At 38.9% G+C, this 13714-nt stretch overlaps 1 protein-coding gene across 1 annotated transcript; it reads left to right on the forward strand.

The window, feature by feature from the left end:
• Nucleotides 1-3583: 3583 nt before the first annotated feature.
• Nucleotides 3584-3976, forward strand: LOC120114487. The gene has a single exon (XM_039135379.1). The coding sequence runs from the start codon at nt 3584-3586 to the stop codon at nt 3974-3976; it is 393 nt and encodes a 130-aa protein (XP_038991310.1).
• Nucleotides 3977-13714: the final 9738 nt, after the last annotated feature.

Below are 13714 nucleotides of genomic sequence, written 5' to 3' on the forward strand. Positions count from 1 at the left end.
CACGTTGCGATAGTCATTTTTCACGTTGCGATTTTAAGTTTCATGTTGCGAAAGTAAACTATTTCTTCTTCTACAAATTGAAACTTGAATGGATTGTATTACTTCAACCAAAAGACAAAACAAAGACAAATACTAACTTCAGAGTATTAAAGAATACACAGTTTAGTAGAATTGATAGCAACCGAACAAATTTACTTTCAACCAAAAGAAAAAACAAAGACAAATACTAACTTCACAGTGTTAAAGAATACACAGTTTAGCAGAATTGGCAGCAACCGAACAAATTTACTTTCAACCAAAAGATAAAACAAAGACAAATACTAACTTCACAGTGTTAAAGAATACACAGTTTAGCAGAATTGACAGTAACCGAATAAATTTACTTCAACCAAAAGACAAAACAAAAGACAAATACTAACTTCATAGTGTTAAAGAATAAACAGTTTAGTAGTATTGGCAGCAACCGAATAAATTTACTAAGCAATCTAAGTGAAATGGTTAATCTAAGTGAAATTACGAGTAAATTTATCATCAAGTTAAATATGGAAAATCTTAAACTTACCTCGTTTCGTAGAGTATGAACCTCATTCTGTAACGATACTACCATCTCACGTAGAGCGGCAACCTCACCACGTAAAGTAGACACCTCCACACGCCATGCACCATCGTTATCGCGTAGAGCACCGATCTCCTCACGCAAGGCATTGACCTCATCACGTAACTCCCTTGACTCATCCCGTGGAGGTGGAGAACAGGGAGATAGAAGTCGTGGCATTTTTGCCGGTCGCCTATCATGAGGTGATGGTGGAGAAGAGGCTCGATGATGTGACGGGATAGGTGATGGCTCTCGTTGTAGAGGTGTATAGTCGGGTCGATCAGGTGATGGCTCTGGGTGAGGTGATGGCTCTCGAAGTGGAGGAAGTGGAGGCTGCTCATCATTCGTGCCATCAAAAAACCGCTGACTAGCTTTCCACCAATCAGTGGCAAGCTCAACCTCCGTGGGTGTCAGTCTCTGTAATGGAGTGTTGGCCTCCTAAAAATATAAAAACTCAAACAAAGTTAAACGTCTACTATTAATAACTTGTTTATATATGATAGTATTTGTGTTAACTTACATTATTTATTGTCGCATATGGTATTAAGTCTTCCCAATCCAACAGACATTTCCTCTTCCAGGAAATAGCCCTAGGAATATCATTTGAACTTTTTAATGCATATGTTCGCATGCTGGGGAAAGCCTCGAATATCCAAATCTACAAACAATATAATAACAAACATTAGTAATTGTTAAATAATTAATTATAATTTTGAAAACATTATATAGAAATTCTTACCTTAAAGGCCCAAACAAAGCCTGACAAAGTGTATTTCGACCCATCGCCACGCAAACTTTTGCGGTCATCAAAGGCAGACGACAACTTAGTCCAGGTAGCTTTCCATATATACGAACCCCATGAAAACAGATTCCATGCATTTAGTTCCTCTACCAATAATATTAGCTCCTGAGGAATAGGTTGTCTGGCCTCTCTGTCTAAAAAGCCGGCATACAAAAGTACTAGAAGGCATACTCGGACAACATCGACGTCATTCATCTGAGTAAAACCATCTTTCTTATTAAACAATTTCTTCAGGTCGTCGACGTGTAAGTTCGGCTTCTCTATTGACTCATCAGGAAAAACCCGGGATAACCATGATGGGCGGTGATATGACGAGTATACCGGCCTACATCATCGTGTCCGAATCGTAGACCAGTGATTAAGCAGGACCTCTTCCGCCCAAAACAAGTATACGCCGATGGAAAATGAAATCATATCTCTTCCTCACCACGTTGTATACTGTCGGGTAGATCGCTAGTCATGGTCTGAAGCCACAAATGGGTCAAATTAGCATCTCCACCCAGATGCTGTACTCTCAGCCATGGCCCGAAGCAGGTTTCCTCAAAAAAATTTCTTTGTGCAAGTGAAGGCTTCGAAGCAATTGTAGTGGCTAGGCTAACTTTATTCCTTAATGTCAATGAAGCCGAAAAAAATTTCTACAAAAACAATAAACATACCAAGTTAGATATACCAAAAACTACACTGTGAAGATATACCAAAAACAATAAACATAAAGAGTAGTAGTTTATTCTTGAAACTAAAATTTGCAACACTGTTTTGTCTTTTGGTTGAAATGAAAATCGCAACGAGAGAATGACTATCGCAATGCGGAAATGACTATCGCAACGAGAGAATCGCAACGCGAAATGAAAATTGCAACGAGAGAATCGCAACGCGAAATTAAAATCGCAACGCGAAATGAAAATCGCAATGCGATTTTGGTTTCTCGTTGCGATTTTCATTTCGCGTTGCGATTCTCTCGTTGCGATTTTCATTTCTCTCGTTGCGATAGTCATTTTCGTGTTGCGATTTTCATTTTCATGTTGCGATTTTAAGTTTAGAAACTATTCTTCTTCTGCAAGTTGAAACTTTAATGGATTGCATTACTTCAACCAAAAGACAAAACAAAGACAAATACTAACTTCACAGGGTTAAAGACTAAATAGTTTAGTAGTATTGGCAGCAATCGAATGAATTTAATAAGAAATCTAAGTGAAATTGTTAATCTATTATTGAAATTACCAGTAAACTTATCATCAATTTCAATATGAAAAACCTAAAATAATGCAAAAATTTCAAAATAAAAATAATTAAAAAACTAACCCTCGGAGGTTGATTTTCCATTTCTGAATGATTGTGAGGGATTTCTGACCGTGAATGGTTGTGAGGGATTTCGCTGGAGATGGGGACGGAAATCTTCGGAGATGGGGACGGATTTCGCCGTAGAGAGTGAGAGATGGAGATGGGACTGAGTTGCGATTTTAGGTTTTAGGTTATGAGTTGCGATTACGGGATATACTGTGGACGGTTCAGTGTTCCGATAATTAATATTCGTGTTTGGAATTTGAAAATAAAATACGCTTAGCGATTCTAAAGGCGCTTTAAAAATCGCGTTGCGATTTACGGATACGCGTTGCGATTTTACGTATTGTCGTTGCGATTTTACGTATTGTCGTTGCGATTTACGGATGCGCATTGCAATTTACGTATTCTCGTTGCGATTTACGGATGCGCGTTGCGATTTACGTATTTTCGTTGCGATTTATGGATACGCGTTGCGATTTTACGTATTGTCATTGCGATTTTACGGATACTCGTTGCGATAGTCAGAATCGCGTTGCGATTTATATGTTCGCGTTGCGATTCTGAAAAATCGCAATGCGAATTTGTACTATCGTATTGCGATTCTGGAGATCGCGTTGCGATTTTTATTTCGCATTGCGATTTTATTGGTCATTTTGGCAAATCCAAAAAAAGTTGGTTAAAATCGTATATTATAAGGCATTTTTTGTCACTGAGGTTATTTTCTCTAATAAAAATTCATATGGGACAGATACAAATAAAATTTCAGGGTGACACTTTTAGTAAAATGAACAACTGATATAAAAAAATTTGAATTCCATGGTGGGCACAATAAAATTTTAGGATGGACACATTTAATAAAATGAACGGCTAATATAAATAAATTCAAATTTCAGGGTGGACAGATGCCTACATGGGATGTACATGCATCCGCCCGTGTGTTCAGTACTCAACGCCAAGCTTTGGGGCTACTCGATGGCCTTCGTTCAGCTTGGGATTATGGCATTCAACGGATCCTAGTCGAGATGGATAATGTGGAAGCTGTCAAGTTAATTACGAACCCAAGCCAGAGCAATAATTCTACTATTATAAGAAGGATCCAGAGCTTAATAAACTATAGCTGGTCAGCCATGTTCAAGATTGCCTCCCGTGTTGTTAATGGTGCAGCAGACGCTCTCGCTCGAAATGGCTTTGAGGAAGAGTCAGGCCTCTTGCTTTGGAATGCTCCGCCCCCGTTCATGGACGCTTTTCTCCAAGCAGATCAGCAGGCTTGGAGAGGAAACTCTGATCACTGCTAGCTTTTTTACTCTCTTGTTACCAAAAAAAATAAAAAATTTAAATGTACATATTACAATTTTGTTTTCATCAGTGAATTATAAAAAAATAGCATTATAGCATTAAATCTTTTGGATTTATTTTTATTCATTTGAACATTAAATTTAAAATAGTTGGATGATGTAATTTTTTACACTGATGTGAAAGTTAATTATTTTACATTTTATGTAATGTGATAATTTTTTCTATTCATTTTACTTTTAAAAGGAATTTATTAGTTTTTTCCCTATTTGTTAGAATCATTGTTCTCTTATATATTCTTTAGTATTTCTAAACATTGATAAATTTATCTCATTGTTCTCTATTGCTTTATCAATTTAACTTTTTTTTTAATTTTATTTAAAAATCATGAAATTTAACATATAAAATCAATAAATTATAGGGGTTCATCGAATTTGAAGGGTTTACAGTGTGTGCTTGCAAATTGCAATGGTGAAAAGCATCCATCTACGATCATTACCTAGTAGCTCATGAACTGTTCATTATCTCAAATCATATTCGATGGGTTCATCACGAGGGGCAGCTATCAAGTTAGATATGGAAAAGGCATATGATTGTGGTCGTATTTACAGTCAATGCTTCATCGTCTTGGTTTTGATGCGTGATGGATCTCTCTTGTAATGTCTTGTGTGACATCGGTGTAAGGTATGGCTCATAAATATACCGGTAAACAAAGAAAGTCTTGTAGAGGGGGTTACGATTATGTGGGTTGGGGGTGCGGGGGCTGCGCCCCGCGGTACGGTACATGGTTAATTTTGTAATTATGTACCAGGGTTTTCTATTATAAATAGAGATGTAACCTAAACCTATGAGAATTGAATAAAATTTTCTAGCACCGCCTAGGCACCGAGGACGTAAGCACATTGCCGAACCTCGTTAAAATTCTTGTGTTCTTTCATTTGCTTTGCCCGATTTATCAACAATTGGTATCAGATGTCAGGAGCAAAATTCGAAGTTGCGAAATTTGATGGTCTGGGTAACTTCGGATTATGGCAAACGAGGGTGAAGGATCTGTTGGCGCAGTAGGGGATCCTGAAGGCTTTGCGACCTACAAAGCTGGCGTCGATGGAGGAGGAAGATTGGGAAGAATTGCAACAACGAGCGGCAGGAACCATACGATTATACTTGGCGGACGAGGTTATGTATCACGTCATGCATCTATCGTCTCCAGACGAAATTTGGAGGAAGTTGAAAAGTCAATTTATGTCCAAATCCTTAACGACAAAACTGTATCTAAAGCAGCGGTTGTATGGGCTGAAGATGCAGGACGATCATGATTTAGCGCAACACGTGAATGTCTTCAATCAAATCGTTTCTGATTTGGCTCGGCTTGATGTAAAAATTGAGGATGAAGACAGAGCGATGATTTTGTTGTGTTCGTTGCCTCCCTCTTATGAACACATGGTGACTACTCTTACATATGGGAAAGAGACTATCAACGTTGAGGAGATTACTGCAGCCTTGTTGGCTCACAACCAGCGGAAGCAGAATGCAGGGGAAAACTCTCAAGCCGATAGCTTATATGTCAAGGGTAATCGAGACCGTGGACGGAAGCCAGAGAAGGTAGGGTCTGGCAAGCGGAATTCCAGATCCAAATCTAGGGATAAGAAGATAATTCACTGTTACAAGTGCAAGGAGGCGGGACATATGAAGCGAGACTGTCCGAAGTTGAAAAAGCAGACTGATGAGAAGTGTGATGTTTCATCCAAGTCTGTGAACGTGGTCGAGGATGACAATTCTGATTGCAGTGAGGGTGATATGCTTTCTATTTCAATGACTCAATTGACGGATGCGTGGATTCTTGATTCTGGATGTTCTTATCACATCACGCCAAATAGGGAATGGTTTTCGACATATAGGTCGGTTAATTCTGGTTCTGTTTATTTGGGTGATGATCGATGTTGCAATATTGTTGGTATTTGTGATGTCAGAATTAAGATGTATGATGGCTTTGTTCGGACGTTGAGTGGTGTTCGACATATCCCAGATTTGAAGAAGAATTTGATTTCTTTGGGCACTTTGCACAAGAATGGTTTTATCCCTAAGGCTGATGAGGATAGGGAAACCATTCGGATTGTTAAAGGTGCTTTGACTGTGATGAAAGGAAAGATGACTGCAGGAAATATTTATAGATTGTTAGGGAGTACCGTTGCAGGTGGAGTTCATTCTGTTGAGTTATGTGATGATACTACAAAACTGTGGCATATGCGTCTTGCTCATCTTAGTGAACGTGGTATGACAGAATTACACAAAAGAAATCTGTTGCATGGTGTCAAAAGCTGTAAGCTCGATTTTTGCAAGTATTGTGTTCTTGGTAAACAGACTAAAGTCCGTTTCAAGACTGCGAGGCACACAACTCAAGGGATTCTTGATTATGTGCATTCTGATGTATGGGGGCCTTCCATGACATCGTCTTTGGGTGGATCTAGGTATTATGTTACTTTTATTGATGATTTTTCACGGAAAGTTTGGGTGTATTTTTTGAAACAGAAATCTAAAGTTTTTGAGAAGTTCAAGCTGTGGAAAGCTGAGGTAGAAAACCAAACAGGACGAAAAATCAAGTGTTTGCGGTTTGACAATGGTACGGAGTACACAGATTCACAGTTCTTACACTTCTGTAAGGAGCACGAGATTAAGAGACATTTTATAGTGCGCAAAACACCACAACAGAATGGTGTTGCGAAACGGATGAATAGGTCATTGAATGAAAGAGCCAGATGTTTGCGATTGAATGCGGGGCTTCCCAAACACTTCTGGGCCGAGGCTGTTAACATGGCGTGTTATCTTATCAACTGATCGCTAATGGCATCATTGGCTGGGAAAGTTGCAGAAGAGGTATGGACTGGTCATGATGTTAGTTTTGATAACTTACGGATTTTTGGTTGTCCTGCTTATGTACATGTACCTGCTGATGAGAGATCCAAACTTGATGCAAAATCGAAGGAGTGCATTTTTCTGGGTTACAAGAAAGGTGTCAAAGGATTCAAGTTCTGGGATTCAGTTGCGAAGAAAATTGTGATCAGTAGAGATGTTATTTTTGATGAACAATCCATGTTGCAACAGAAGAAAGACACGACAGTGGTGGATTTCGAGCAGTTTCCAGTTGAGAAACCAGAAACTTCTCAATCGACTTCTGGTGGTTCCACTATGGATGATTTGTAGGATTATAGTCTCGCCAGAGATAGGGTGAGACGGACGAATATAAAGCCTCCGAGTAGATTGGGTTTTGAAGACTTGGTCTCTTTTGCACTTATTGTTAGCAGTGATGATCCGGTTAATTTTCATGATGCTGTTAACGACAAGTTGATGGCAGCCATGGTTGAGGAGATGGAGTCTTTGAATCACAATCGTACATGGGAGTTGGTTCGCCTTCCTGAGGGTAAAAAGTCGATTGGTTGCAAATGGGTGTACAAGAAGAAACCAGCAGTAACAGAAAAAGAGGGGGAGAAGTTCAAGTTCAAGGCTCGTTTGGTAGCAAAGGGTTTTTCACAGCAGAAAGGAGTTAATTATGATGAAAACTTTTCTCCTGTGGTCAGGCACACTTCAATCCGAGCAGTACTTGCATTGGTAGCCAATTGGGATTTGCATTTAGAGCAGATGGATGTTAAAACTACTTTTTTGCATGGTGATTTAGAGGAGAAGATCTACATGCGGCAACCTGAAGGTTTCACTCAATATGGAAACGAGAATTTAGTTTGCAGATTGAAGAAATCTTTGTACGGGTTGAAACAGTCTCCGAGACAATGGTATAAACGGTTTGACACCTATATGATCAAGATTGGCTACAACCGATGTGAGTATGATTGTTGTGTCTATGTTAAGAGCCTTGATGATGGTTCTTTTATTTTTCTATTACTGTATGTTGATGATATGTTGATTGCTGCGAAGAACATGGATGATGATATCGGTTTGAAAACTTTATTGAGTCAGGAATTTGATATGAATGATTTAGGTGCTGCAAAGAAAATTCTTGCAATGGAAATTTGCAGGGACAGAGACTCAAGGAAACTGTGGCTATCTCAACGGGGTTATGTTGAAAAAATGCTAGAAAGGTTTGCGATGAGCAGAGCAAAACCAGTTAGCACTCCATTGGCGAACCACTTTAAGCTCTCATCAGAACAGTTCCCTAAGACAGATAAGGAAGCTGAAGATATGGCAAAGGTTCCGTATTCTAATGTTGTTGGCTGCTTGATGTATGCAATGGTATGTACTCATCCTGATTTAGCTCATGCTGTTAGTCAAGTTTGTAAGTACATATCTAAACCTGGTAAGCAACATTGGGAAGCAGTCAAGTGGATATTTCGATACTTAAAGGGTACTGTGGGACATGGAATTGTTTTTGGTAGTCAACGAGATAATCCTTTGGTTGTAGGATATGTGGATTTAGACTATGCAGGTGACTTGGATAATAGAAGATCTACGACAGGGTATGTTTTTACTCTTGGTGGAGGACCTATTTGTTGGAAGTCTACTGTTCAATCTGTAGTGGCACTATCTACAACTGAAGCTGAGTACATGGCAGCGGCTGAAGCTGCAAAAGAAGCTTTATGGCTCATTGGTTTAGTGAAGGAGTTGGGTGTTCAGCAAGATGGAGTTCAGCTGCTTTGCAACAATCAAAGTGCTATTCACTTAGCTAAGAATCAGGTATATCGTGCTAGAACTAAGCACATTGATGTACGTTTTCACAAGATCAGAGAGTTGGTTGCATCTGAAGAGATTTTGTTTCAGAAGGTACACACTGATGAGAATGCCGCTGATATGTTCACCAAGCCAGTTACGACAGACAAGTTCAAGCATTGCTTGGACTTGTTGAATGTTTCAAGTTGTTAAAGAACTAAGGCAACCCAACCCACATTGAATGTTTCCTAAGGGGCAGGATATTCGTCAAGGTGGAGATTTGTAAGGTATGGCTCATAAATATACCGGTAAACAAAGAAAGTCTCGTAGAGGGGGTTTTGATTATGTGGGTTGAGGGTGCGGGGGCTGGGCCCCCGCTGTATGGTACAGAGTTAATTTTGTAATTATGTAATAGGGTTTTCTATTATAAATAGAGATGTAACCTAAACCTATGAGAATTGAATAAAATTTTCTAGCGCCGCCTAGGTACCGAGGACGTAAGCACATTGCCGAACCTCGTTAAAATTCATGTGTTCTTTCGTTTACTTTGCCCGATTTATCAACAATCGGTTACTTATTGTGTCCGCATCAATGGTGAGCTCACTGACACGATCACTCTGGAACGAGGCCTTTGACAAGGTGTCCACTATCTTCGTTTCTTTTTGTGCTCAATATGTAAGGATTATCTTCTTACCTTCGATCCAAGCAAAATTTGGGCAATATCCGAGGCTTACGTGTAAACATTCATGGTCCACATATTTCCCATCTCTTTTATATATATGTCAACCTTGTGTTTCTACGTGACTCCAAGCCAGATTTTCAAAGTCTTCGCGCAGTTCTATCTGAATATGAATTAGCTTCCGGACAGCATGTTGACTACTCCAAGTCTAGTGCATATTTCAGTCCTCAAACTTTGACAGCTCGGTGTGCTACCCTCTGTTCAATTGTTGGAATTCAGGTCGTGGATGATCAGGGATTTTACCTAGGACCATAGTTACATAAATCGCTAGAGTTCCCACGATCTACGTACTGAATGCTCCGATCCAAAACGCGGTACGAACGCGTTCCGGATCGTTCAAAAATCGTGATTCGGTATGAAAGCTTCTACGATCCAAATTTGACCATCCAATCGACCCAATTGATGTTCAAATCGCGATTTGAACTCGATTCATCATTCTGAACAAAATAGAAACCAAAAAGGATAAATGAAGGATCTCACTGGGCTCCGATTTGGTTACCGTACTGGTCACCTTGAATGTGAAGGATCTAACGCATCTTCGATTATGGAGAGAAGAGAAACTAGAAAGGAGAAATGAAGGGATTGAGAGAGAGAGATGGCAAAATAAGAGATAAAGTGAAAATGGAAGTGGGAAGACGAAGAGCTTGGTTTGTTTTTTAGTATAAAAGTAACTTTTATATTAAAACTATATTTTATTAGATTGAATTTTGTTTTTTTTATTATTATTATGTCAAACGATCCAAGTCAGATAATTAAGAGTGTGACGGTTGAGCTTTTGTTTTTTTATTTATTTTCCTGCTTTGTTTGCTGGAAGTGGGAAGACAAAAAGCCTGGTTTTTTTTTTCCTTTAACATAAATTATGGATTCTTTATCTTCTGATTTTAATTACTATAAATATTTAAGTTAGTCTCATAGCACAGAGCCACAAACATTGTCGATTACCTTATTACCTTCCTACAGTGTCGATTTCCTTCACTAAGCAATAAACTCTTCTTTTCTTCTTCAATTTCTGTTTTTTATTACAGCAAATCTGCAATGGCATTTGGCCAGAATCATCGAAGAGATAGTGAGTATGATGAGAATGAGACTGGAATCAGTGAGACACAAGGTTACATTGACCTTGATGATGATGTGCAACAAACAACAACAACAAGTGAGGGCAGTGGCAGTCATTCAGAAAAAGTAACCGAAGAGAATGGTCCTATTAAGCCATTCCTTGATAAAGTAACCTTAATTGGTGCAGGAAATAGCAAGAATGCGGGAGGTGCTAAATAGTGGATTTGCAATCACTGTAAAGGCAAGTATACAAGTTCATACACTAGAATTCATCTGCACTTCTTTGGAGCCCCATTGGGAAAAAAGGCTGAAATTAGAAGATGTCATGTTGTAGCGAAAGATCGAGACACTTACGAACGGTTGCAAAAGAGGGTGAAAGATGCCGAGAAGCTAGGAGTTTCTAAGTCGTTAAAAAGCTCTATAGTTACAAAAAGACAAAATTTAAGCTCTAAGAAACCGTTAGATCAATCTTTTTCTATAATGAAGAGAAGCGCGATAGATTTAAAAATCGTGAGGGCTTTATGTGCAAACGGGATCCCGTTTAACGTTTTGCGTAATCCACAATTTCGTGAAATGATAAATGCAATAAGAAAAGCACCTGAAGGTTATAAAGCGCCATCTAGCGAGAAAGCAAGAACCGTTCTACTAGATGAATGTGTTAGAGATGTGGAGAAGGACCTAACACAATTTAAAGATACATGGTACTCACAAGGTATTTCTATTGTATTTGATGGGTGGACAAACATCAAACAAAAACCCTTAATCAATGTTCTTATTGTGAACAGTCGCGGTTCTATGTTCATGTATGCCGAAGATTTTTCTGGGGTGGAGAAAACGGGAAAATCAATTGCTGAATTTCTGATCCAAGCGATTGAATCTGTCGGCCCAAGTAATGTTCTCAGTGTCGTCACAGACAACGCAGCCAATTGCAAACTAGCGGGAAAGGAAATCGAAAAGGTATACAAGCATATTTTTTTGTCACCATGTTGTGTGCATACATTAAACCTGATTTTTAAAGACCTTGCAAATGAGTTTATTTGGCTAGAGGATACATATAAAAAAGGGAAAATGATTGTCAAATATTTTTTGAACCATGGACAAGCTTTATGCATTTTTAGAGACAATTCTAAGTTAGAGCTACTAAAGATTGCAAAAACCCGTTTTGCCTCTCACTACATTTTGTTGAAGAGGTTAAAAACTTGTAGAGAGGCCCTTTCAACAACAATTGCTTAAATTCATGGAGAGATTGGGAAAAACAAGGCGATGAACATACTAGAACTATTACACAACTTGTTGTGGACACTATCAGATATGATGATTTTTGGAACGAAGTTGAAAACATTCTAAAAATCACGAAGCCTATTTTCTTGATGGTGAAATTTTGCGATAGTGAAGGCCCAAAAATGGGCTAAATATATGAGAAGATGGATAATATGATTAGAAAAATCAAAGATGTGATGAAGGAGAGTATGTATGCATCTTATTTCCCTCAAGTAGAACAAATTCTATTGAAAAGGTGGGAGAAAATGAACATACCTTTACATTGTTTGGGATTTGCTTTAAGTCCTCGATTTTATGAAACACATTTTCTTGAAACGTTAGCACTGGGTGACATACGAAGAAAAGCACCTAACCTTGATAAAGAGGTTGTACAAGGTGTCATGGAAGCTTTTAGTCGCATTGCTGAAAATAGAGATGAGGAACGGATGTTACAAGAATAATTTGCCACGTTTCACATGAAGAAGGGTCTTTATTCAATACATGCAGCTCAATTGGATGCAATTACTATGGAAGCAATTGACTGGTGGTCTACTTATGGCGCAGAAACACCGGAATTAACTGAAGTGGCGAAAAAAATCTTGTCACAATCTATAAGCAGTTCTTAAGCTGAAAGAAATTGGAGCACCTATTCCTACATTCATAGTGTGAAGAGGAATCGGCTTAACTGTAAAAGGGCGGACAAACTTGTTTATGTTCATTTAAATATCCGCTTGAGTTCATGGTTTTCTGAAGCATATAAAGAATGACCACAAAAGAAGTGGGATATGGATCCCGAATCTACAAACTTGGAAAGCTCAAGGATAGAAGATATGGTGTGGGAAGATCTGGAGGAGGATGAAGACAACGATAATGGCAAAGGAAAAAAACAAAGGGTGGAGTAATTTTATTAGTTTTATCATGTCTTTTAAAGTTTCAAGTTTATTCATGACTTTATGAGTTTATGTAATTTGTTTTGAGTCTTTTGACTTTTGAAGTGTTAAATTTGTTTTGAACTTTGAAGTATTGAAGTTACTGAATGAAATCTATAGTATTGAAGTTAATCTAAGATATTTGAAGTCTTGAAGTTACTTATAAAGTTTGATGTAGAAAAATAGCAACCTAAGAAACTGGTACACCGTACCAATTTATATGGTACATCGTACCGGAGCGATCCAAAATGAGTCTACCCCCTTGTACCAAATTTTAGGGACCTAACAAATTGCGATCCCGTTCCACGTTCTTGTACCGGAGCGTACCGCGATCCATGTGACTATGCCTAGAACTACCACTATTATTTGGCCATAACAAGAACATGGTCTTTGGTTTCCTTCGTGATCGGGGTGATATCACGTGTTAGGGGTTGGGCAAAGAATCTTCTTTCATACGACAATAGAGAAATATTTATAAAAGGAGTGGGGTAAGCAATACAGACATATTGTATGGGATGCTTTTTGTTACCGAACAATCTGATTAACGGTATTACAAAGGCTCTATGTGATTTATGGTGGTGTGGTAAGTTAGATATGCATGAGTGGCCATTACTCTCATGGGAATCCATATGTAAACCAAAACGGCTTCAGGGTTTGGGTCTACGTGATCTGCACACTTTCAATCTCGCACTTTTGGGTAACCAGATTTGGAGATTGGACTCGAATCCTTCTAGTCTTGTCTCATGGGTTTTAGCGACGTAGTATTGCCCATTAGGCGATCTCTTTACAGTAACTCTTTGTCGACGCCCTTCCTTCGCATGGCGAAGCATTTACCAGGCTTTGTGTGCTCTCCGAGAAGGTTTCTATTAGAGAATAGGCAAGGGTTTCAAATTGCGACCACGGTCGTATTTTCGGTCATTCTGGGTTTACCGTGATTTTGGCCGTCATGGACGCTATTGAGTCCGTCACAGGCGCTATTGCGGTCATCGCGGGTGCTATTGGGCGCTATTGCGGGTGTATTGGGTAACTCGGACGGCGGCGAAACCGCTATTTCGTGAACAAAATCACATTTTCGGATCGTGATTTGAAACCCTGAGGCA

Source organism: Hibiscus syriacus, unplaced genomic scaffold, assembly GCF_006381635.1.
Source record: "Hibiscus syriacus cultivar Baekdansim isolate YM2019G1 unplaced genomic scaffold, ASM638163v2 tig00110226_pilon, whole genome shotgun sequence".
Lineage (NCBI taxonomy): Eukaryota > Viridiplantae > Streptophyta > Magnoliopsida > Malvales > Malvaceae > Hibiscus > Hibiscus syriacus.